The 27,077-nt window shown below is 38.0% G+C and overlaps 1 protein-coding gene and 1 long non-coding RNA gene across 7 annotated transcripts in view; one reads left to right on the top strand and one right to left on the bottom strand.

The window, feature by feature from the left end:
• Positions 1 to 14,156, top strand: part of LOC116591010 — a 77,968-nt gene extending 63,812 nt beyond the window's left edge. Inside the window, exon 4 of the long non-coding RNA XR_004285803.1 lies at positions 13,507 to 14,156. This is a non-coding gene — a long non-coding RNA (uncharacterized LOC116591010). The remainder of the gene's footprint in view (positions 1 to 13,506) is intronic.
• Positions 1 to 27,077, bottom strand: part of TRIM69 (tripartite motif containing 69) — a 54,877-nt gene that overhangs the window by 9,495 nt on the left and 18,305 nt on the right. For 3 of the 6 annotated variants that reach the window (XM_032343564.1, XM_032343563.1, XM_032343565.1), the window contains 6 exons: positions 25,085 to 25,457; positions 6,861 to 7,337; positions 5,760 to 5,855; positions 2,906 to 3,163; positions 1,942 to 1,964; positions 1,735 to 1,859 (listed from right to left, as the gene is read on the bottom strand). In XM_032343564.1, coding sequence (XP_032199455.1) covers positions 1,735 to 1,859; positions 1,942 to 1,964; positions 2,906 to 3,163; positions 5,760 to 5,855; positions 6,861 to 7,337; positions 25,085 to 25,090 — 985 coding nt within the window. In that variant the 5' untranslated portion in view covers positions 25,091 to 25,457. The remainder of the gene's footprint in view (positions 1 to 1,734; positions 1,860 to 1,941; positions 1,965 to 2,905; positions 3,164 to 5,759; positions 5,856 to 6,860; positions 7,338 to 25,084; positions 25,458 to 27,077) is intronic. The other 3 variants (XM_032343566.1, XM_032343567.1, XM_032343568.1) reach the window with 3 other exon arrangements.

Here is a 27,077-nt window from a genome sequence, read left to right as displayed (position 1 = left end):
CCCAGTTAGCACAGATGTTATAAGTAGAAACAAATACCAAGATGCTAGATTTGAGCCCAATCGTATTGATAATAACATTAAATGTCAGGGGTCAAAATGCCTCAGTTAAAAGATTATCAGATCAGATTTAAAAACCCACAAGGCTTTACACGCTAGCTACATAAAATGTACCTGAAATATAAAAACACTAATAAGTTAAAAATAAAATGGGAAAAGATACATCACTGTGCAGTGATGTTTCCATAAAACAAGATTATTGATATATGCAATAACATAACATAGGTAAATCTCAGAAAGCATTATGCTATGTGAAAAAAGCCAGATAGAAAAGATTACATGATGTATGATTCCATTTATTTGAGAGTTTACAAAAGGCGCAACTAAAGTGAAATAAAGCAGATCTGTGAGTGTTAGGGACTAGGAGGAGAATGAAGGGACTGACTACAAAGGAATATGGAGTTTTGGGGTGATTGAAACTTTTAGAGATGTTTACAGAAGTTGATACATTTGTCAAAACTCATCAAATTGCACACTTAAAATTGGTAACTTTTATTCTGTATTAATTAAACCTCAGCAAAGCTGTGTTTTCATTGTCAATTACTTGGAAAATTTGTTAACAGGAATAAATTTGTGATTTTCATTAAATCAGTAACTACAAACAATAATAATAAATGTATGTGAATTTAAAAATATTTAGAATTTTATTTTATAAATATTACTTAGAACTTTATGTTCTTGAATTGTCATTTGAGTTCTTTTTTCCTGCTCAGTCCCTTGGTATCTGCAGGATAAATAAAAACTTGTGTCCTTATTCGACACATCTGTTGAAATTATTGGTTTTCTTTTGAAGCACTGAAGATCTCTAAAGAGTCTCCTAAAATGTTATACATTAGGAACATCAAACACAAGAGGATCTATAAAGACTCTATTACAGGGGTGCCTGGGTGGCTCAGTGGGTTAAGCCATTGCCTTTGGCTCAGGTCATGATCTCAGGGTCCTGGGATCGAGTCCCGCATCAGGCTCTCTGCTCAGCAGGGAGACTGCTTCCCTCTCTCTCTCTCTTTCTCTGCCTGCCTCTCTGTCTACTTGTGATCTCTCTCTGTCAAATAAATAAATAAAATCCTTTTTTAAAAAAAAGACTCTATTACATAAAAAAGTATGTACAGGGATGCCTGGGTGGCTCAGTTGGTTAAGCCACTGCCTTCAGCTCAGGTCGTGATCCCAGGGTTCTGGGATCAAGTCCTGCATTGGGTTCCTTGCTTGGCGGGAAGCCTGCTTCTCTTGCTGCCTCTGCCTGCCACTCTGCCTGCTTGTGTATTCTCTCTCTCTCTCTCTCTGACAAATAAATAAAATCTTCAAAAAAAAAAAAAGTATGTACAGTAACCTCCTCGTTCAGGGCAGAGAAGCCCAGGGATTTATGGAACTGATTTAGAAAAACAGGATAAAATAACTGGTTGTCACATTTGATAGAACAGTGAAACAAAATCATATGCTGAGAAATAATTCTCACATCAGACTCTCTTTCCCAATGAAAAGTCATAAATTCTTGGTCATGGTACAAGAAGAAATTCAGTCATATTGACTGAAGTCTTAACCATAGTCATCTTTTGACTAAACTCTACCCTTCCCCCATCGCAAACTCTATAGTACTAATTAGGGCCACAGACAAGGTCCCACAGAAGGAACATAGATTCCTGGGAGACCCAAAAACCAATAACTACTACCCACTGATACCTGGAGAGAGAGAAAACTGCATTTCCCTCCACATCATATATTGGATGGGACCTTTGTACAGGCCTGGGTTCAGCTTTCTGGAGATAAGCTCTCTGGGCATCAACACCTTTATTCCTTGTTCCAAGCTGCAGGGGACATAAATAGTTTATTCTTAGACATCCTCCAGGGACTGAAGGAAAGATGTTAATACCACGCAGAAACACTTACCTATCCAAAAGAGATGAGATATCCTAGAAGAGGAAAGGAGTAATAAAGAAGTTAGATGCCTGCTTATCAACACCAGAAATTTCTTTGGTGATACTGGCTACCACCAGAATTTCACCATCAATACTGGGATCCTGTGCAGATGTCCTCATTCTATCAGCACTAACTCCTCCCATCCTCCATATGCCTTTTCTGATCAGGTGTCCTTCATCTAACCCATGACAAACTGGTTTGATCTTATTCTGATTTTCTAGAGTTCCCTTTTACGTGGAACAAGAGAAATTGGGATGCCTGGGTTACCAGTTGGTTAAGTGGCTGCTTTTGGCCCAGGTCATGATTTTAGGATCTTGGGATCGAGCCCCACATCGGGCTCTCTGATCTGCGGGGAGTCTGCTTCTCCCTCTCCCTCTGTGTTCTCTCTCTCTCTCTCTCTCAAATAAAATCTTTTAAAAAAAGAGAAAGAGAAATTAATAGGCCATTTCTACTTCTACTGGTTTCAGTAGAAAAACACCAGAGGCCTTCCAGTCCCAAAGCTACTTTTTCTTGCTCTGGCTAAGTACACTTCTGAGGGCTGAGATGATAATGACACTTTAAAGGTCAAGCTTCAGGTAGGAAAGACTGGCAAACATCTTTCAAACAGGTCAGTTGAAAGCCAGTCTAAGATACAACTCAGGTTGCAATATTCTTATTTTTGAGAAAAAAACCTTCAAAGTTCTTTATGAAGAAATATTAAAATATTAACAGATGCCATTATTCATGGCATTTATTATCTTTTTTAGGAGGGTGAAAGTAAAGCTTCTTATTGAGTGTAAGGCAAAAGTAGCCTTCTGCTTTTCTCCCTGAGAATCTTATGAGGACTACAATAGGTTTTTCTTACCCCCTCCTGGTGGGGAAAAGCTGTTTCTACATCTTTCTACCTTCTTTCCCCAACTATTGTACCCATAATTATGTTGATAGGGAGTCTCACTTTGAGAAACTCGAAGGGATTCTGCTGTTCCATCCGTGCTTGGATGCTCATCAACATTTCCTTGGCTAGGAGACACTGTTCCTGAAGCTGGTTCATATTTAGCTCCATCTCCTCATTCAAGGCTTTCCCCTCTTCTCGGAGCTCATTTAAAATGTTCTTTTCTTTGCTGTGCAGGAACTGATGTAGCTTTAGAAACTCCAAGGAGATGTGTTGCTGCAGATGTAGCTTGTTTTCCTGGAAACCTCCATGATCATCACCCTGGTAATTACTGAGACTAGCACTTGGGGATGGGGGCCCATACCACCAGTACTCATACAACTTGGGAAATACCATTTAACAGGAAGATGCATTAAAACGGCTCTTGAGTATCATCACTCAATCATACTAAATAGTAGAAGTCCTTTGGGAAACTTACTTTGTTTTTCTTAGTTAGTTCAACAGTTCAGGAATGAAATAGTCAAAATTGGTCTCTAGGTACCTATTGCAGTACTGAGGGTGGTAACCAATGCCATATTAAATAAGGCTGTGGGGCTAATTAATTAAACATTCTAGAATGAATGATAGTACCCTCCTACCCAGAAGTACAAACTGATGTCTACCAAGTGATGCTGTTAAACTGGGGCCATAAGGAGGCTGAAAGAACTATTCTTATCTAGAAATCAGAGTTGGAGGGATGCACTTCTGCTTCCAGGACAATATAGAAGAAGCAGGAATGGGCAATGTCTGAAGCACTGAAATTGATAACTGCTTTACAGCTTTCCTAAGGTACTGCAACATCCTCAGGGGTGAACCCTCTGACATCCGGGCTTCTCAGATCCTTATCCTCCCCATTTCTAGTGATCTCCACCTTTATCTACTAATTCCCTTAATCACACAGGACTTTATCATCCCCAGCAATTTCACTCTCTCCAAAATTAACTTCTTATGCTCACTTAATCAGGTAATTCTATTGCAACAATTACTGGGTATCATCAAAACCTCTTATTCATTGACCCTTTCTATTTCTGTTCATCATCGTCTTCTGTCTCCATGTCTCCTCTTATCCAGCTTGGATTTTATGGTCCATTATTATAATGGCACTCTTAAAATTCATTCTATTCTCTAGCTCACACTTTTCCAGTTTTCCTTTTACCTATTTCATCACTGTTTCTCTGCCTTATTTGTTGGATCTGTCTCCTCTAACCAAACTCTAAGTATTAGAGTTATTTGATATTCTGTCCGGGGCTCTTTCCTCTTCTCATTATATATTCTCTTTTTAGGTAATATCCTCTCCTTCCTCAGATTTAAGTCAATCTCTATGCTGACTTCTTATTTACAGCCTAGACCAACTTCTGAGCTCCAGATTCCTGTATCCAACTGTCTATTTGATGTTTCCACTCACCCATCCCATCTAAATGGTCACCACATCAAGCTTGTTTTTCGTTTTGTTTTTTTTTTTTAATCTCTAAAGCATATGCTAAAGTTGTTTATTTCTATCTCTGCTGCCTTTCTAGTCCAAGTTACTATCATTACTCTCTGGAATAACTGCAGTAGCCTTCTAAAATTATCCTTGTCTCTTCACATAGCCACTAGAACTAGACTCATATTTTCAAAATGAGATGAAATCATGTCCTGTTTGAACCCTATGATGGCTTCTTATTCATAGGAAGAAGTTCAAATATCCTAATGTTATCTATAAGGGCCTACATAATTGGACTCATATCTACCTCTTCAGTCTCATCTTGCATTACCATAATCCAGTTTTATTGGCCCTCTGTCTAGCTTCCTATCTCAGAACTTTTCTCAACTAACTTCCTATTTCAGGACTTTTCCATATGCTCTTTGCTCTTCAAGAACATAGAATGTACTTCTCAAGTACATTCTTCTCCAGGCCACTTCCTTCATATTCCCCTCAACCAGTTCACTTAGCTAAGTTACTTATCCTTCAATTTTCAATTTTAATGGGTGATTTCTTCAGAGAATACCCCTCCTGTAGCCTAGATTATTTGTTCATATGTATGTTCTTATGGTACCCTTTATTTTCATTTATAGTAATTATCACAGTTGTCATTTTATTGCTAGTAATGGAATTAATAGCACCCTAGTATAATATGGTATCTAGTGTAATACTTTTTCCACTCAATAAATATTTTTTGAGTGAATCAATGTTGACTGTAATAGCTGAACTGAGAACTCTTACAACAGAAACAACATTTTCTGGAGACATCATTATTTCCATCTATCCTTCTTTCTCTCACTGTACATGTTTCTTCTTCCAGATGCCAAAAGCCAGAGAAGATTCTCTTCCATAGAATAATTAATGAAGAAATAGAAACCCCAGTTTAGCCCCATAACCTAGGAACTGCTTTGCCAAGTTTCTAACTATTAATGTTCTCCTAGAGCTCCTGTGAAGCTCTAGGCAATAGTTTATTTCATTTGGGGGAAGCTAAGAAAGATCAAATTGAATGGTAAAAAACAGCAATCCGAGAGACCTGCAGTCAGAAGTAGTCTGGTTATAAACCCAAAGAAAAGAAAGATATTTCTTTGGGCATAAAAATCTTTAGTGGATACCTCTGATAAATCCATTATTTTGCCATATAGAAGAGGAAAGATGAGACAGATCATGACCTCAGAACAATCACCTAGTGACTGAGCCATCAGAAGTATCAGCATGTAACAGGAAAGGTCAGTCTATTCTCTGTGTTGATCAACCATTGAAAACTTATTTCATACAGTGTCCACTTTCTAATTCTATAGCCCAGGTGCCATTTAGTATATTGATAATATACATATAGGCACCTTTCTACTCATATAGCTGAAGTTGCAAGCAAGGTGTTTCAGTTCTATCTCATAACCCCTTTACCCTGCTTCTCACCTTGTAAGCAGCAATAGCATCTTTCTGCATATTCTTCAGGGACTGAAGTTCCTTCAGGGTTGCCTCCAGTTGATCTTGATGGGTGGTGAGCTCCTTCTGGAGATACCACATAGAGTTAATCCACACTAACTTGGGAGATGTCGGGCCATAGGTGTGTATCTCTAAGCCCCAGGGTGTCAGGGGAAAAAAGCAAGTTATTGCTGCAAGTGCTTCCTTTCCCCTGAATCATAATTCCTGTTTCTTCAAAGAATTGTAAAGAAAATAGCAAGTCGCAGAAAAACTTAGTTTTATGCTCTTATTAGCTTACTATAGGGGTTTAAAGAAAACTCTGCATTTTCTACTGTAGTAATACTGTTCTTACTAACTACACTTCTACTTACATTGTTATCATTTCGAATACTCATTCCTGAGGTTCCTGGGTGGCTCAGTGGGTTAAGCCTCTGCCTTCTGCCCGGGTCATGATCCCAGGGTCCTGGGATCGAGCCCCACATCTGGCTCTCTGCTCAGTGGGGAGCCTGCTTCCCTTCCTCTCTCTGCCTGCCTCTCTGCCTACTTGTGATTTCCTTCCCTCCATCAAATAAATAAATAAAATCTTTAAAAAAAAATACTCATGTCTTCCTTTTGCCCATTCAAATGTAAATTATTTCCCACTTCAAGCTTTCCTTCACCATATATCCCCTATTTCAGTTTTCTCTAATCTTCTTTGAAATTATAAATATTTATGAATTATAAATGTGACAAAATTTAGCTCTCAATAGACTATCTTGCTTCTGTTGTTTTATTCATTTTAAACTTGACTAAATTTCAAGACTTTTATAATAAGAGCAATATCTTGTACATCCATACTCTACATGGGGTCTAATAGAGTTCTCTCATGGCAGCATATAGGTCAATATTTGATTGATTGAGTGAGTAGGCCAGAGCTACTCCACTGCTCCTTTCCTATAATCAGCAACTCTAGAGAAAGAACTTTGCAAGATATGTTGTATTTTCTAAGCTTACTAATAATCATCTGAATAAAGGTTGGCAGAGAGAAGAAACTCTACAAAAGATTTTTCCCAGCTTTCCTAAGGCATTTTTCAAGGTCCAGGGCTCACCCACCATGAAGAAATGGACAGCATCAGAGATCTGCAGGAAATCTTTAGACTGCCCCACAGACAACCGAGCATCTTTGCATTGAAAGCAGATTAGTTTTCCATCTGGCTTACTGAATATTTTCAGGTTCTCTCCATGCTCTGGGCACTGTGGATGGCCCTTGAGTAAGGGTAGCTTCTTAATCTTCTCTACCAGCTTCTCAAGTACAAGGTTGAATGTACAGTTGCTATATTGACATAGCATCTTACACTCAGGACAGAATGTTTCCTTTGCTTGCTGCTTCCAAAAGTTTTGGATACAGGTCTGGCAGAAGTTGTGGCCACAGCTTAGCATCAATGGATCACGGAACCAATCATTACACAGTGGGCAGTGTAGCTCCTTAGTAATATCTTGTATCTGCACTTTAGAGGGTATCTGGGTGATCAGATCACATACTTCCTCGTAGTTGCCTGGCTCAATGTTGGAGCAGGGTCTGGAAGGTACCTTTGGAAAAGAACAACTAAAATGAGTTTCACTTTCCTGCTGCCCATTTCAACACTCCAGGAGAGTGGGCTCCATTCTTAAAGGAACTGAGAATAGGTACAGCCAGAATAAAAGCACCGGTCTCCTCTTTGAAAGTGATCTGATAAATTCATCATTTTCTAATGTTATTTCTACTCCCAACACTATTTAAACTTTAACAGAGAACTAAGGCAAAAGAAAGAGTATTCAAACTAAGAATGTTTTTTATTGTATATTCTTTCCACCCACTTTCCCAATGTATTAATTAAAAGTTTTACTTTCAACTTTTGTTTTACTAGTTATTACCTTTTTGTTTTGTTTTGTTTCTAGAAGTCACATACAAAGAATTGGAAGATCAGATTCCTCAGTGATATAATATCACCAACCATAATATCATCTAGTCTTTTCCTCCTCCTTTTTAAGAACACATTTCCCAGGGGCACCTTGGTGGCTCAGTGGGTTAAAGCCTCTGCCTTTAGCTCAGGTCATGATCTCAGGTCCTGGGATCGAGCCCCGCATTGGGCTCTCTGCTCAGCATGGAGTCTGCTTCCCTCTCTCTCTGCCTGCCTCTCTGCCTACTTGTGATCTCTCTGTCAAATATATAAATAAACTCTTTAAAAAAATAAAAAAGAGGTGGCTCCTGGGTGGCTCAGTGGGTTAAGCCGCTGCCTTCGACTTAGGTCATGATCTCAGAGTCCTGCCATCGAGCCCTGCATCGGGCTCTCTGCTCAGCAAGGAGCCTGCTTCCTCCTCTCTCTCTGCCTGCCTCTCTGCCTGCTTGTGATCTCTCTCTGTCAAATAAATAAATAAATAAATAAATAAATAAATAAATAAAAATAAAAATAAAGAAATAAAAAAGAACACATTACAGAAATAACATACATATAGAAAAATGCAGAATTGTGCATATAATTAAATGACTCTTCACAAAATGAACACATCTGTGTAATCATCACCCTAATCAGAAAACAAAACTAATAGCATTCCAGAAGTCTCCCATATACCTACTTCAAGTCATTATCCCTCATCAAGGTTGACCCCTGTTTTGACTTCCAACACTATATACTAGTTTGCCTGTTTTTGAATTTTATATAAATGCATGCACTATTTATTCTTTTGTTGCTGACTTCTTTTTTTTTTTAAGATTTTATTTATTTACTGGACACACAGAGAGAGACAGTGAGAGAGGAAACAAGCAGAGGAAGTGGGAGAAGGAGCAGGCCCTCCGCTGAGCAGGGAGCCCGAAGTGGGGCTCAATCCCAGGACCCTGGGATCATGACCTGAGCCAAAGGCAGACAATTAATGACTGAGCCACCCAGATGCCCTGTTGCTGACTTCTTTTATCAACCTTGAATTTGTGAGATTTTTGCATATAAGTCTATGTAATTATAGTCCATTCATCTATTGTGTAAATATAGCATAATTTATTTCTCCATTCAACTGTTGAAAGACTTTTGGGTAGTTAACAGTTTCAGGCCATTATAAATATTGTTGCTGAGAACATTCCAATTCATATATATATGTGTATATATATGTGTGTGTGTGTATGTGGGTGTGTGTATGCATATGTGTATATGTATATATTAAGATTTGTTTCATTTTCTTTGTTTAGTGTAACTTTTAAGATTTATCTGTGTTAATACACATAACTGAAAGTCATTCATTTTCACTTCCATATGATATTCTATTGGTGGAAATTGTATTTACTCATCTTACTGTTGATAGACAATTGGACTGTTTTGGTGTTTTGCCATACAACCAATACTACTATGAACATTCTTTCTTATGTTTCCTGGTATATATATGCAAGGGTTTTTCCAGGTTATTTAATGTTAAACCAACTTTTCTTCCCTGGATCTAACCTATCTTGATCATGATATATTTTTCATGTATTCTTAGACTTGGTTTTGTAGTATTTTATTTAGGATTCAACCTCTATGTTCATGGCTGAGATTGCTTTTAATTTTCTTTCTTTCCATCCTTGTCTGGTTTCCATATCTTATCTAAGTTATACTAACTGCATAAAATTAATTAGGGAGGGATGCCTGGGTGGCTCAGTGGGTTAAAGCCTCTGCCTTTGGCTCAGGTCATGATCCCAGAGTCCTGGGATCGAGCCCCGAATCAGGCTCTCTGCTCGGTGGGGAGCCTGCTTCCCCCCTGTCCCTCTGCCTGCTCTCTGCCTACTTGTGATCTCTGTCAAATAAATAAATAAAATCTTTAAAAAAAATTAATTAGGGAGTGTGCCTTCTTTTTCTCTTCTCTGAGTGTGTGTAAAAATAATAGAATTATCTGTTCCTTGAGTATTTGACCAAATTCACCAGCATAACCTTTGGGACTGATGCTTTGTTTTGTTGTTGTTGTTTGTTTGTTTTTGCATTATCTAGAAGTACTGTTTCACTTCTTCAATACTTAAGGGATCATTTAGATTTTCCATAATTTTCTGACCCAGTTATGGTAATTTATATTTTTCTGAGAATTTACTTTGCCTAAGTTTATAAGTGTATTTGTATAAAACTATATTCTCTTATTATCTTTTTATTGAAATATACATACATAAGGGTATATACAGTATTTATATATTTTAAATAAGAATAACAAAGCAACATTTTGTAATTGCCACCCAGGTCAAAAAGTAAAACACTAATTGCCAATACCTTTGATGACCACTGTGTGTTCTTTTCCAATTGCATATGTCTTTTTTCTCATAGATAGCCAATATTCTGCTTTTTTGACTTAAACATTACTATACTTTTCTCTATTATTTCATCATCTATGATTGCATCCCGAGCTAATATAGTGTTTAGTTTTTTCTTCTGTTTTGAACTTTATGAAAATACCCCAGATTAAGATAGTTAGGATTCTTTATTATCTCTCATTGCCACTCCTTCACCAAGGCTGTAGCTCTTCAGATGTCCCAGCTTTATTCAAAAGTCTCAGGTCTAGTTCCTTACTTGGTGCAGGTCTAAGGATTGTTAAATCTGAGGTTTCCTCAGTCTCAGTAACTCTAAACTACCTCGATGCTTTTAAGTTCTATATTCTTTTCTTTTTAATTTGGAATTTCTCTTTACTTTTTTGTACACTCCATTTCAAAGTATGGATTTCAAAGGATGTCTGTTACATCTTAACTGGCATTTCTGGGTATTTTATAGTGGTAGGTTTTCCAGGAAAAATGGTTAATGGCAGGGTTGTCTGGCTGGGAACTTCAGGGAGAACCCCGCAAAAACAACTATTAAACCTGAAAAACTGTCAGAATGAACTTTTGCAGAACTTTGGGATCTAGTAAAAACTTATAACCAAGGGAAAACTTAAGGAAGAAGCTGCCACGTGGTAGTAAGAGTGTAACTGTTGCATTTTAAATCATTCACATACCACTCTTCACTCCCTAAATTGTTGACAGCCATGTAGATGGCAACTGTACTCTTGGTACAAGTTGCTAGTGCCAGAGGGAGTATGAAAGCAGTACTCACAGCTAAATTTATAGTGATAAACACCTACCTTTAAAAAACAATGACCACAAATCAATGACCTAACTTTCTATATAAAAAACAAACAAACAAACAAACAAACAAAAAACAAGCTAAATCCAAAGCTAGCAGAAAGAAGACAAAAAGATTAGAGTGGAGATAAATGAAATAGAGACTAGAGAAACAAAAGAGAAAAATTAATGAAACCAAAAGTTGATTCTCCGAAAACATCCACAAAATTGACAAACCTTTAATAAGCTAATGTTTTCTAAAGGAAAGAGAGAAGACTGAAATTATTAAAATCTGAAATGAAAGTAGAGATATTACTAAAGGCCTTAGATACTAGAAAGTATCTACGTAGATACTATAATACTGGAAAAGTATTATAAGAGAATACTGTAAAGAATGTATGCCAACAAATTGGATAACCTAGATGAAATGGAAAAATTCCTAAAAACATATTAACTACCAAAACTGACTCAAGAGGGGCACCTGGGTGGCTCAGTAGGTTCAGTCTCTGCCTTCAGCTCAGGTCATGATCTCAAGGTCTTGGGATCAAGCCCTACATCAGGCTCTCTGCTCAGCGGGGAGCCTGCTTCCCCCTCTCTCTGCCTACTTGTGATCTCTGTCTGTCAAATAAATAAATAAAATCTTTAAAAAAAAAACTGACTGGAGAAAAAATAGTAAATATGAATAGACCTATAATAAGAGATTAGTAATCAAGAACCTACCAATAAGGAGGGGAAAATATGGCAGAGGAGTAGAGGACCCTATTTCAACCAGTCCCTTGAATGAAGATGGATTTCTGCCAAACCATTCTGAACACCCATGAAATCAGCTTGAGATGTAAGAAGTCTACAAACAGACTATCTCTGGCGGTTAGTCTCGAGGTATGAAGCGGGTAACTGTGATTTTGTGAGCAGATATTGGAAGATAGGGGAGGGAACCTTCATAAACTTGCAGCAGGAAGATGAGAAAACGCAAAAACCTCCCATGCAGGAGACAGGGCACAGACTCTCAGACAAGTAGCAGTGGGGAAAGAACTTTAGGGCAGCACCCCAGACAGAAACCTGGAACTACAGGTGTGTGCACGAGAACTGGGGTGTCTTGCAGTTTTAGAAGGACAAAGGGCAGAGACGTGCCTGGCCCTGGGAGCGGCATTTGGGAGAGCCACTGTGAGGCACACAACCCAGGAGACTACGGTTTTTAGCAACACAGACAGAAACAGAGACAGTGTGGCCTGGAGAGCTCAGTAAAGAGTAGACTGTGATCTCTCTGTTCTGAGACAGAGGTTTGGATGAAGTCATATCTGCTCTTACTCTTGGAAGAGATTCAGAAAGCTGTCAGGGAAAGCTGCCAGAGAACAGAAGCCCCCAAAAGTTGGTATTCACTGAGCACATCCCCCGCCCCCCAGAAGACAGAGCAACTCTGTCCAAATAAGGTTGCCTCAGTAACAGCATGGCAGGCCCCTGCCCCAGAAGACAGGCTGGAAGAACAAGAGGAGGACAACCCTAAGGTCCCTATAAAACAGGTGCATCTTGCTTGGGTTATGGTTAATATTCAAACTCTGCATTCCCTCAACCACCCCTCAATAGAATGACTAAGAGGAAAAACCCCCAACAAAGAAAAGAACCAGAAACTATGGCCTTTGCCACAGACCTAATGGATATGGATATAACCAAGATGCCAGAAATAGACTTGAGAGTAACAATTATGAAGTCGATATCTAGGTTTGAGAAAAATGTTAATGACCATATAGAATCTCTTATGGAAGAAATGAGATGTAACCAGGCTGAATTTTAAAATGTGATGAATAAAATGCAGTCTAAACTATATACTCTGACCATCAGGTTAAACAAGGCAGAAGAACAAATTAGTGAGCTAGAAGATAAGATGATAGAAAAAAAGGAAACCCAGGAGGCATGGGAAAAACAGATTAAAGCCCAAAGAGTCAAACTGAGAGGGATTAATGACTCAGTGAAATGTTTCAAAATCAGAATTATTGGGATCCCTGAGGGGGCGGAGAGAGAGAGATATCTAGAAGATATGTTTGAGCAAATCATAGCTGAGGACTTCCCTAATCTGGGGAAGGAAACAAATATTCATGTCCAAGAGGCAGAGATGACCTCTCCCAAAATCAGACTGATACCATGACATATAAAGTACAATTCACAAATCTTAGATCCAAGGAAATTATCTTGAAAGCAGCAAGGGGAAAGAGATTTCTTATGCAGAGAGGGAGAAGCGTCAGCATAACCTGTCTGCAGAGACCTGGCAAGCCAGAAAGGGCTGGCAAGACATTGAGGGTACTTAAATGAGAAGAACATGCAGTTAAAGATACTTTATCTAGCAAGGATGTCATTCAGAATGGATGGAGAGACAAGGAGCTTCCAAGACAGGCAGAAACTGAAAGAATATGTGACCACGAAACCAACTCTGCAAGAAATATTAAGGGGGATTCTATAAAAGGAGAAAGAACCCAAGAGTGATAAAGAACAGAAATTTGCAGAGACAATATATAGACACAAGGACTTTACAGGTAACATAATGACAGTAAAATATCTTTCAATAATCACTCTCAATGTGAACAGTGTAAATGCTCACTTGAAAAATTATACTGATACTAAAACCAAATAAAGATATTACAAGAAAATAAACTAATTTTAGGATTTTTTTTTTTTTTACAGGAGAATGAAAAGCAACTCAAAGACTGGAGAAAAGTATTTGTAAAGCTTGTACCTGATAAAGGTCAAATATCCAGGATATAAGAAGAACTCTAAAAATTCAACAGCAAAAAGACAAACACTCAATTTAAAAATGAGCAAAGGACTTGAATAGATATTTCTCCCAAGAAGACTGACAGATGGCCAACAAGTATATAAAAGATGCTAACATCATTAAAGAAATGCACATAAAAACCACAATGGTTGGTTCATACCAACTAGGATTGCTATAATTTTTTTAATAGAAAATAACAAACATTGGTGGGGACCTGGAGAAATCGGAAACTTCATACATTTTTCTGAGAATATAAGATGGTACAGCTACTGTGGAAAACAGTTTGGCAGTTCCTCAAAATGCTAAACATAGAATTAATACATGGCCAACCATTCCACAACTAGGCAGATACCAAAAAATATTAAAAACAGGTGTTCAAACAAAAACTTGTTCACAGATATTAATAGCAGCACTATTGACACTTGTCTCAGTTGGAAATAACCTAAATGTTCATCAGCCAATGGAATGGATAAATAAAATAAAATGTGGCATATCCATGAAATGAAAGATTATTCCATTATAGGAAGGAATGAAGTACTGATACATGCTACAACATAGATGGACCTCAAAAACATTATGCTGGGGCACCTGGGTGGCTCAGTGGGTTAAAACCTCTGCCTTCAGCTCAGGTCATGATCCCAGGGTCCTGGGATCAAGTCCCACGTTGGGCTCTCTGCTCTGCGGGGGGCCTGCTTCTCTTCCTCTCTCTCTGCCTGCCTCTCTGCCTACTTGTGATCTCTCTGTCAAATAAATAAAATAAAATATTAAAAAAAAACATTATGGGCGCCTGGGTGGCTCAGTGGGTTAAGCCGCTGCCTTCGGCTCAGGTCATGATCTCAGGGTCCTGGGATCGAGTCCCACATCGGGCTCTCCGCTTAGCAGGAGCCTGCTTCCTCCTCTCTCTCTCTGCCTGCCTCTCTGCCTACTCGTGATCTCTCTTTGTCAAATAAATAAATAAAATCTTTAAAAAAAAAAAAAAAAACATTATGCTAAGTGAAAGAAGCCAGGCACAGAAGTCGCATATTATTTCATTTGTATGAGTATCCAGAAAAGGTGAATACATAGAAACAAAAAGCAAATTAGTTGTTGCCAAAAGCTGGAGGGAGGGAGAAATGGGGAGCGACTGGTTAACAGGTATGGGATTTATTTTGGGACCATAAAGATATTTTGGAACTAAGTAGAGGTGATGGGTACACAATACTGTGAATGTGCTAAATAGCAGTCACTGAATTGAACACTTTAAAATGGCTAATTTTATGTAAATTTTACAATTTAAAAAAATGAAGTCATATCTGACTCCAGAGCCAAAATTTTATACTGAACAGGATCCTACTTTGCATAATGCTGTATTATGGCTACTGTTGATGTGTACCACCAGAAGTGGCTTTGATCTCAATGCCTAAGAGTCTGATGAAGTACGCATTCAATAATGCCAGCTCTGTTCTAAAGCCCTATATTGCTGGGGCATTGAAATGAGTAAAATAGAGGATTCTGCCTATAAGCAGCTCACATCCACTAACATTTGTAGGTCAGGTTAAAATACAACTAGAAGCCCCTAGCCCATTCTTCTTTTCACTTCCCAAACTCCTTACCCTGCCCCATATACCTCATAATCATGTGTGTGGAAAACCCAGTCCATACAACCAAGACACACACACACACACACACACACACACACACCCCTGCACACAGCTACCCCTTGGGCACACAGCTGGGAGCTATGGAGGCCGCAGTAGTGGGATCAGAATCTTTTGGGCAGAGAATTTTAGTCCTGGATACATGACATGTGATTCAAAGTAGGAGAGATTATAAACTCCTTAGTCTCATTCATTCCTTGTCATATAAAGAAGAAAACAGTTCAGGAGGCTCAGACTAGGAGCCTCAAAGCACAGGCTCAGGAAAAAGCCCCCCTGCCATTGCCCAGGTCTAGGGCTGGTACTACCCTTCTGTCCTATCCCACTCACCTTTATCTTATCTCATCTGAGCGCCAGCTATGGGTTGGGCGTGTCTGTGCTCTGGAATCAGCCTGGAGGCACGATAGTTTTATCTCACAGGCCATACCCTTACCAGAATTGAATTCCTGAGCCTCAGGGGCCCAGTGGGGCTTGTCTGACTTAACTGTGTGGAGGACCTAGTTATTACTATTGACTGCTTAGATTTCAGGATTCTGGGCTCTGCTTTCTATAAGGTTTTCTACCAAAATTCCTAAAATGACCTTGCCCACCGATTTTCAAATGCGAGCACCCATTGATTCCAGCATATACCATGGCCAACTCTGTGTATTCATATCCTTTCCTAAATAAATGCTGAAGCTGAAAGGTTGTGACCCAGGAGCATAAAAATGGGGACTGAGATGAGACCTCCTCCAAGTAGGAGGATAATTTGTATAATGGAGATAGGGATGTTTTAGGAGAGCATAATAGATAGGTCCCTGACACTTGAATAGGGTGTAGGAGTCCAAAGAAACATTAAAGATCACTAAGGTCAGACTTGAAAGATCATATCTTAGGCAGACAAAAAGTGAGGAAAATTAATATGGGGGTAAGAAATATTAAATGTACATGTATTATTTCTCAACTTGAATATTATGTCCTCTGAAGAATGAAAAAGTTAAATATAGACAGAAGTTATATTCTGAGGCAGAATCCCTGAGGATTGGTTATGTCTCATGCTCTTGAAAGGGAAACTAGAACTTATAACTTGTTCTGATTCTCAAGTTAATAATAGAATCAAGGGAATCCAAAGAATTCTAAGACCAAAGTTCTCTCCATCTGCTACACTTCCCCCTTGAAAATTTGAGAATCCAGAGTTGCTTTATTTCTCATTCTTGACCCGCCCATTCCCAGGTAGAAGTTTGTATTTGCCTCTATCTATGGACTTAGTTCTGCTCATATTCACATTTATCCTAGACAGGGGAACATGGCTAAGAATTCTTTGACTCATCATCAAATTCCATTCTCATTGATGACTTTTTCTGTTGCTCTCTTCCCATACCTAGATTTTCATCTCCTTCTGTCCAAGTGCTTTGGCTTGTGTCCATAGACCTTGGTTCCCTAGTCTTGTACACCACTTGTGTTCACTATCCCTGACACCAGATCTCCTCAAACCTAGATCTTGCCTGCTTGGATCTACTATAGCCATTTTCTCTTTGAATATTACCTCTCCACCATGCCCTCCAGTCTCTTTTTCTGTAACTCCCATCAGACAAACATCAGAGCTCCTTAGCCTCCTTTCCTCTTAATTTCCTTTCCTTATTTTCTAACTACATTTTTAAACTGTGCTTTGCTCTGGACCTTTTCTCCCATTCTTTTTTATAGATGCTGTTTATTTCTTATTTCTCTAAACATCTTTGAATGAAGAGACATCGTTAGTTCTCCCTGCATCAGCTATTTATAAGAAATTTGCAAGAGGGTGGAGAAATGGCCATATCTGAGTCTATTTTCTTTATGAAACAATGTGTATATGAGTTCTTATAGCCCTTACTTTCCCCCATGATCAGCACTGCAGGGTTGCTTACAATGTAATCAGTCTCCTCCACTCTTCCTCACCAACAGACTGCTTTCCACAAATATGGCTTGTTTGCCCTTGTTGACTTTCACTTCTCTTGTGTCTCAAATCTTGGTGATAAATGAGTACATGAAAGCTCCTGCTTTAGCCTGCTTGCCTGTTCTCATTGTTCTGTACAAGTGCTTGCCGGTCTTGGGGCACTTTCTTTGGAGAGCTATGTCACTCTTGCTTTGTATAAAATCTGCATCCCTAAGCATCTATTATTACATTCCTGTATATTTCACTATATTGATATGGTAGCCCTTCATAGGCTTGTAATCCAGGCTTACAGATGTCTCTAGTTATATTGCAAGTAGAGTTTGTCTAGTTTTCATTCTTCTTGTAGTTTTGAGTTAAAGAAGGACAAGTTTCTGAGAGAAGAAGAAATGAAACCACTGTTTTTATTCTACCACTTGAAAACCAAAGCTTAAATTGTTTATGACACTTTATCCAACATTTCTACGTGTTTTGGGGGGAGTAGGTTATAGAGATATTTCAATATGTCCTTCATATACCATCTTGACCAGATTTGGTAATGTATTTTCAGTAATAATCAGTGTGGATGCCTCTCCTCAAAGATTACAAGTTGGATTTCTCTCCAACTTATAGGAATGGGGACTCAAAGTCCATATTAAACAGTGTTACAGAAAAGGCTATGCACTATTCTTTGCACACCTGGATTTTTTAAACCAAGATTCATCCCCAGTACCTACTGGATGTGTTAATCATCTAGTTGCTGTCATTCGTGCAGTCCATGCTAAAGGTCAAGACTACATTCATGGGGCACTTGGGTGGTGCAGTTGGTTAAGCATCTGACTCTTGGCTTAAGGCTCAGATTGTGATCCCAGTGTAGTGACATGGAGGCCAGCATTGGGCTCTATGCCCAGCACAGAGTCTTCCTTGGATTCTCTCTCCTTCTGCCCCCCTGCCTCTGCTCGCACTCATACTCACTCTCTCACACACACACACATGCTCTCTCTCAAAATAAATAAATAGACCTTTAAAAAAAGAGGAGGGAAGACTACATTTTATAATGCAGGCTTTACCCTCTCCCAAGTAAAGGTGAATAAAATTCAGGTGGGCTTCTGACCCATTTGACAACCCAAGGTGTGACCTAAGCAAAAAGATGATCTGGGCAATATTGAACCTCCTGCGAATTTAACTTTGTAAATAGAATCAGGAAATTGACAGTTGAAGCAAATCATATAGATAGCCATGAGGTACAATTTGGGACATGAAAAGTCATGGCATGAAGAGTTTTATTTATTTTTTATTTTTTTATTAAAATTTTTTATTTTTTTATAATGTATTTTTACATATAATGTATTTTTAGCCCCAGGGGTACAGGTCTGTGAATTGCTAGGTTTACACACTTCACAGCACTCTCCATAGCATATACCCTCCCCAATGTCCATAACCCCACCACCCTCTCCCAACCCCCCCGACCCCTAGCAACCCTCAGTTTGTTTTGTGAGATTAAGAGTCTTTTATGGTTTGTCTCCCTCCCGATCCCATCTTGTTTCATTTATTCTTTTCCTACCCCCAAACCTCCCAAGTTGCATCTCCACTTCCTCATATCAGGGAGATCATATGGTAGTTGTCTTTCTCCGATTGACTTATTTTGCTAAGCATAATACCCTCTAGTTACATCCACGTCATCGCAAATGGCAAGATTTCATTTCTTTTGATGGCTGCATAGTATTCCATGTATATATATACCACCTCTTTTTTATTCATTCATCTGTTGATGGACATCTAGGTTCTTTCCATAGTTTGGCTATTTGGACATTGCTGCTATAAACATTCAGGTGCATGTACCCCTTACAGGGGTAGGATCACTACGTTTGTATCTTTAGTGTAAATACCCAGTAGTGCAATTGCTGGGTCATAGGGTAGCTCCATTGTCAACTTTTTGAGGAACCTCCATGCTGTTTTCCAGAGTGGTTGCACCAGCTTGCATTCCCATTAACAGTGTAGGAGGGCTCCCCTTTCTCCACATCCTTGCCAGCATCTGTCATTTCCCGACTTGTTAATTTTAGCCATTCTGACTGGTGTGAGGTGGTATCTCATTGTAGTTTTGATTTGGGCATGAAGAATTTTAAAGGAAACAGAATATAGGAGCTAAATTTTAAGTAGAAGTCAGAAGAAATGCAGGTGTAGATGGAGCCAGTTCATTGGTAAAGACAAGAATTTTAGAGAGAAACAAATGTGGAGAGTGTCTATGTCACATTAATCACAGCACTGTCCTATGACTCTTCTTGGATTCTGATGCCTAGCACAGTTCTTTGCTACAGAAGGGGCTCAACAAATGAGTTGGAGGAATGGATATTTATCCTAATGGTAAGTGTGGTTACCTCTTAAGATAACTTGTCTGAATCTCTCTGCTCTTGTTAATCGACCCTCTACCTCTGCAAAGTATAAAAACTGTTTTCTGAAATCTTGTTATGGAGTTTGCTAACATTCATATAATGACTTACTCTCAATTTTCCTACTCCTTGACTTAGGAGTCTCTCTCATTTGACTCCTGTAATATGATACCATCTAGTTCTCCTGTCTCTGACCACTCCTATGCCTTGGTCAGTTTCTCTTCCTCTTCTCACTTTCTTAAGTGTAAGCAATCACCATGGTCTAGCTTCAGTTTTCTTCTAGCTCTCTACTCTTCTTCCCAAGTAAGCCATTCATTCCCAACGTTGTGTACAACCTCTATAGAGGTGACTAGGGAGGTGACTCCCAAATCTGTATCTCTAAGCCCACATCTCTGAGCTTACAGCTGGATCCTTGAAACTCAACAAGCCTGAAACATAATTTTTATTTCTTCCTAAGTCGGTTCCTTCTCTTGACTTCCCTATTTCTATTTATTGTACCACCAATATCCCAGTTTTGAAATATGAGTTATCTTTGGGTGTTCTCTTCTTCCTTTCCCATCACCTAGTCAGTTACAAAGTCTAGTTAATAATAGTAGAAATAATAATTGCTAACCCTTTTCTGCCTCAAAAATCTGCTTTTGCTTTCCATTGCCTACCAAATAAGTTGTGTGGGGGTTTTTTTAATACTAAAAAGTCCCTAGATTTCAGAATTCTATACATGTTACAAACTCCTATTTCTAGTCTTATCTCCCATGGTTCTATCGTACAGGGAAAACTTTTAACTTACTCTCCTTTCATATGCCAATGACTCATTTAAGTTCCATTAACCAAAAGATAATCCCCCCAAATTTTTTTAAGATTCTTCCATTTTTTTGCACTAGGCTGAGTGGGCAATTCTATGGAAAAAGAAAAAAATCTAATTATTCACCCTCTCAGTATGTGCTTAGAAGATCAAACTCAGAAACATATGCCCTTCGGGGAATATGCAAATATAAAAAATATTGAATTTTAAGCCAATCAGTCTGTCTAGAAAACTTTAAAATTAGATGCATTCTGAATAAGATAAAAGTTGTGAGAGAACCTGGCCAATTAATGATTTAAGAGAAAGGTTGCCTACCAGAGCACGTTGTTAGTCCTAGTGAATGCAGTAGCTTTTGGAAATGGATACCATCTAGGAATTTTATTCAATATGTTTTTAAAATACACTTAAAGTATATGAGTGGTTTCCAGGACTGGGTCAAGGGGTAAATGAGGTGTGACTGCTAATAGGTATGGAATTTCTTTTTGTGGTGATGAAAAATGCTCTAGAATTAGATAGTAGTGTTGGTTGTTCAACTTTGTGACTGTGAAATCCACTGATTCATACACATATGTGAGGACATATATTTAATGTTAATGTTGACATTATATGATTTTTTGTAATTTGTTAATTCATCTTGCCAATTGAGGTTTTACCAAATTTCTTTCAAGAATATAGCCTCTTCTATAAAACAAGGTATTAGTTTAATCATATTAACTAATGTTTACTGACCATTTACTATGCAAAATGCTTTTTTTAAATTTATTTTTTATTTATTTTCAGCATAACAGTATTCATTATTTTTTGCACCACACCCAGTGCTCCATGCAATCTGTGCCCTCTATAATACCCACCAAAAATGCTTTTTGCACATTATTTCATTTAATCCTCATAACAGCATTTTGAGGTATTATTCTGCTGTTTTGAAGGAAATTGAAGCCTAGGTTAAGTAACTTTCCAGGGTCACACAATAATTAAGTGGTAGAGCCTGGATTTGAACCGATTATCTGACCGCAAAGCCCATTTTCCTAATCATTGAGTCAGCAGAGGGCCAATCAGTGTTTTGTGCAATTGAATTTATTAAATGGATCAAACCTGTGGGACACCTGGGTGGCTCAGTCGATTAAACATCTGCCTTCAGCTAAGGTCATGATCCCAGGGTCCTTGGATTGAACCCCACATAAATATGATTAAATAAATCATAATTTATTTAAAAATTTATTATATTGGATTTTATTTTCATTTTTATTTATTTTATATTTATTATTTATATTATAAAATATAGATTATAAATGAATATTTATGTATATATTTATAAATAAATATTTAATAATATACAAATAATAATAAAATAAAAAATAAAATATTTTTAAAATAATAAATGGATCAAACTCCACGAACAATTTCCTGCAACTCCAGAGGGAAAAATAAGAGAGTATGAAAACTGGAAAACAAAGGTGATTCTGAAATTTCTCTACTGGAAATCACATCCACTGCCAGCTCCAGCTCCTTAGGGAAATTCTAACCTGAAGGTAGAAGGAGAGAAATTAAAGTCCAGGATAGGAATCACCCTTAGAAAGTACCTGGCTGGCATCAATCACTTTATAAGAAAACACATCCATCTCCTTTCACTCACCTTGTATATTCTCATAAAGCAGAGAAAAGGCAAGGAAGGAGTAACACAATGAAGTCATTGGAAACTTGCAGAAAAATGCTTAATTTTTCCCAGTTTTTACTCCTCTGGGAAGTTTTGGATTGTGAACTTTTGAAATCATGGTTAGTAAAATATTTAAAGGTCATTTGTTACTTTTCAAAAAACTTTTATTTCTTCAAAGTAATTTTTAAAAACTCTGATGGGCAGGTTTCTGAAGAATTAACCTTAAGAGCAGAAAAATACAATTCATCTATAGAAGACAAATTATGTGGTACATCTGGCTCAAACACAAGAGCAAGATACAGTCACGCTTCATGTGGCCAGTCACTTTCACTCTTTTTTTTTTTTAAGATTTTATTCATTTATTTGATAGAGAGAAAGATCACAAGTAGGCAGAGCAGCAGGCAGAGAGAGAGCAGGAAGCAGGCTCCCCGCTGAGCAGAGGGCCTGATGTGGGGCTCGATCCCAGGACCCTGAGATCATGACCTGAACCGAAGGCAGAGGTTCAACCCACTGAGCCACCCAGGCACCCTGCCATTTTAACTCTTATAAGAAAGAAAGATTATAAACTTTTTCACTTAGTCTTAGCTTCTCAGAGTTAAAAGAGATCAGAAGTCATTTAATTCACTCCTTCCTAGCTGCTGTGTGAACATTTCAAATAATGGAAAACTTACTATTACACAATTTTTTATTATTATGGAAAAGTGTCTATTTTTACTAAGTTCACTTTAAAAAGAGTGCAGTAAGAATAGATAATAGTAATAAGAGTACAGTAGAAATAGACAACAGTGTCCATTTTTCCCTCTAGAAGTTATAAACAAAATACATATAACTCTGTTTCATCAACTAAGGATAGGGAAGAGTAAGAGCAAATCTAAAGGTTCCAAAACTGAGGAAATTAAATCCTTATCTTAATGATTAATATACATTTAATTAAACTTTATAAGAAATGGAAACTGATGGATATGATGATAAATCAGAACATAAGGACTGTGTCAAAATTCCTTGTTCATGAATTTTAGTATTTTTCAGCTTTCTTTTTGTAAATACACATTTTCTTTTGTCTATCAAGAAAACGCTTAGTTCAGACAAATATAACTTCTTTTATTTTAGCTCCAAAGACATCTTAAAAGAACTCAATTAAAAATATTTAACCCCTCAACAAAACTAAAATACAACCTACTGAATGGGAGAAAATATTTGCAATTGACATATCCAATAAAGGGTTACTATCCAAAATATAAAAAGAACTTACATAACTCCTATAGTTGTATAACAAAAACAAATAACCCAATTAAAAATGGGCAGAAGACATGAACAGACATTTCTCCAAAGAAGATATACAGATGGCCACAGACACATGAAAAGATATTCAACATCATTAATTATCAGGGAAATGCAAACCAAAAGCACAATGAGATACCACCTTACACCTGTCAGAATGGCTAATGTAAAAAAACAAGAAACAACAAGTGGTGTTGAGGATGTGGAGCAAAAGGAGCCCTCATACAGTATTGGTAGGGATGCAAACTGGTGCAGCCACTATGGAAAAGATTTTGTGGAGATTCCTCAAAAAATTAAACATAGAACTACCATATGAGCCAGTAATTCCACTTCTGGGTACTTACCCAAAGAATTCAAAAACACTAATTTTAAGGAATACAGGAATGTGTTTATTGCAGCATTATTTACAATAGTCAAATTATGGAAGCAGCCCAAGCATCCATCGATAGATGAATGGATAAAGAAGAGATGGTATATATACACAGTGGAATATTACTTAGCCATAAAAAAGAATGAAATCTTACCATTTGCATCAACATGGATGGCTCTAGAGGGTGTAATGATAGGTGAAATTAGCCAGTCAGAGAAAGAAACATACCATATGATTTCACTCATATGTGGAATTTAAGAAACAAATGAACAAAGAAAAAAAGAGACAAACCAAAAAACTCTTAATTATAGAGAACAGCTTGGTGGTCACTGCAAAGGTGGTGGGGATGCAATAGGCAAAGAGGATTGAGAGCACACTTATTGTGATAATCACTGGGTAGTGTATAGAATTGTCATGTCACTATATTGTACACCTGAAACTAATAAAACTCTATATATTAATTATACTGGAATTTCATTTTTTAAAATTATATCTTAGCTAATGCTAATTCCATTTATAACTTTTCAGAATTCTAACAGTCATAAATAACCCCAGACTTCACTGTAGTGAAAATAAAATGATTAGTTCTCCAGTCAATTTTGTAAAATGCAGCTAAAGATAAAAATAAGTAACTGGAAGACAAGAAAAATGTTTAATTCCTGTGAATATCAGTTCTATTGTAAATATAAAATACCAAATGTGATAGCATAACTGGCAAACCAAGTTATATATAGTAAATTTTTTCAATCTAAAATAAAGTGATTAGGATGGGTGAAATAGGTGACAGGGAATTAAGAGTACACTTACCTTGGTAAGCACTGAGTAATATATATAATTGTTGAATCACTGCATTATATACCTGAAACTAACATAATACCATAACCTAACTGTGATAGAATTAAAATTTAAAAAGAAAAAAACGAAACAGATCCATGTATACTGTGAAATAAGACAATCTTTAGAATATTAAAAAATAAACTGATTAGTTAATAAATTTTTTACAGCATTTAGTTTTATTTTTCTCAAATTTATGTTGGGCATCACTACTTACCTACCATTCTCTACTATCTAAGTTCTCAATTATTCCAGGGATACCAGGGTGACTCAGTCAGTTAAGCAGCTGGCTCTATTCAGATAGTGATCACTCAGATAGTGATCTCAGGGTGGTGGGATTGAGTCTGGCTGTGCACTGACTGGGGAGTCTGCCTGAGATTCTCTCTCCCTCTCTCACTGTCCCTTCCTATCCCCCACCCCCTAAAATAAATAAATAAATAAATCTTAAAAATAAATAAATTCTCAGTTATTCCAATACCTGAAGAGAGGATAGCAGCTATCTGTCACATACTCTGTCACAAATTAAATATTTCACTGAATTTCCTTTCATGATCTAAAACCCATACCTCCTCCTGTGATCTAGTTTTCTACACTATGCCTAGAAAATGAGCTGAGTTAGGGAAGGATTACTCACCTCCATCAAGCTCTTGTCTTCAGGCCACCAGAGGGCAGATGCAGGTACTTAGATCAGAGCACAACATGCCCAGAGTAGCTGCAGACCAGGAGTCAGGGACCTGGTAGTTTACTAAGAATGGGCTCAGAGCATGACAGAAGGAAGAAAATTCAGGCACTGGGGACATACAGCAAGGCCAGAGTGAGGTCTGGCAGATTCCGTGGCAGTTTGTCAGTTGCTTTGATCATCATTAGCTTAAGAGAAAGAGAAACCCTGATTGGAATGGCCTACCCACCCACCTTTTTTATGAGGGAGGGGGAAGGCAACTCATTTAGATTCAAGGTGGCAGTCTAATCTTGAGATTGACATATCACCAATTCCGAGTTGGGATTCTCTACAAAAGAAGAAATAAACATCATCTGCTTGTAAGCCTAATGCACGAGAAATAACCACCTCATCTCCGTTTGTGATCCCAGCAATGAGACACCATCTAAGTGGCTTTAATGGAAAGCTATTCCACCTCTCAGAGCTCACATTCCATTCAAACAACCCCTACTCTATTTCTGAGATATAAATGCCTGGAAAATGCTAGGCCCTTAAGGAAGCAAGATGAGAAAAGCATCATTTCTTTCTTGAGTCATTTTAGTTCACTGAGATTTGTACCTAGACTGTGCTTCTGAGTGACCAACAGATTTTCTTATAGTAATTCCTCTAACTCAATAGATTTTATTGAATGTCTGTCTCCTACTCAATGCCTCATTGTTCAGTCCTAATGCGTACAGATATTCCTCTGGTGTTTGGGATTGTCCAGGTATGCTAGGTTCTGTAGCTTTGCACATGTTGTTCCTTCTGTTGAGGTCCTCTCTCTCCCACCCCCAATCATTATCTCTTTAGTAAACTTTTCCATAACCAGCCTCACCAAATTTTACTCCTGTGTCCTATCCATTGTAGAAAATATTTCGTAATGTATACTCTGTAGTACTCTGTACTAGAGTTTGTCACCTTCAGCCCTGCTGACATTTTGAGCTGGCTAAGTTTTTGTTGGGTGAGGGTGCTGTCCTGTGAATTTTAGGATGTTTACCCACATCTCTGGCCTCTGCTCACCAGATGCCAGGAGCACCTCCCTAGTTATCATAGTCAAACTGTCTCCAGATACTGCCAAATGTCTCCTAAGTACATGGGGGTGGGACTCCCTCCCAGTTAATAATTAGTGCTTTACACATTTCTATAGAACCTTAGATCTTTGTGCATACCTGTACATAATTATTTTGTTTGATTGCATGTCTGTCCCTTCACCTAAAGTATGGACAGCTGCTGGGTAGCGCTGTGTCTCTCTCACCTTGACAGTACATGGCATTTGTTGGATAAAACTCCTTATCAAATAAACGGCTATTAAATTCTGATGATCAGCTAGGAACTATGTTCTTTTTTTTTTTTTAAGATTTTATTTATTTATTTGATAGACAGAGATCGCAAGGAGGCAGAGAGGCAGGCAGAGAAGAGAGAGAAGAGGAAGCAGGTCCCGGGCCGAGCAGAAAGCCGGATGCGGGGCTCAATCCCAGGACCCTGGGATTATGACCTGAGCCGAAGGCAGAGGCTTTAACCCAGTGAGCCACCCAGGCACCCTAGGAATATGTTCTTAAGTTAAAAAAAAAAAAAAATTAACTTTTTTTCATCTTGAATATTTTTGTTGTTAGCTGAATTAAAAAAAAAAAAAGACTTTATTTATTTAAAGAGAGAGAACAAGAGGGGGGTGGGGGCAGATGGAGAGAGAGAAGCAGGCTCCCCATTGAGCAAAGAGCCTGATACAGGGCTAGATTCCAGGACCCTAAGATCTTGACCTGAGCCGAAGGTAGATTCTTAACCTACTGAGCCCTCCAGACGCCCTTTGGCTGAAATGTTTAACCTCATTCAGTAAAGATGATTGTTCTAAATCCTACAGTCTTGCACATCCTTGAGCCTGTAGCCCTGGGACAAGAATACTGGTATAAAATACAGAAACCTAAAAAAAAAA

This window comes from Mustela erminea, chromosome 5 (genome assembly GCF_009829155.1).
Source record: "Mustela erminea isolate mMusErm1 chromosome 5, mMusErm1.Pri, whole genome shotgun sequence".
NCBI classification, from domain to species: Eukaryota; Metazoa; Chordata; class Mammalia; order Carnivora; family Mustelidae; genus Mustela; species Mustela erminea.
The sequence above is the reverse complement of the archived record's forward strand: the minus strand, read 5'-3'. Positions and strand labels throughout refer to the sequence as shown.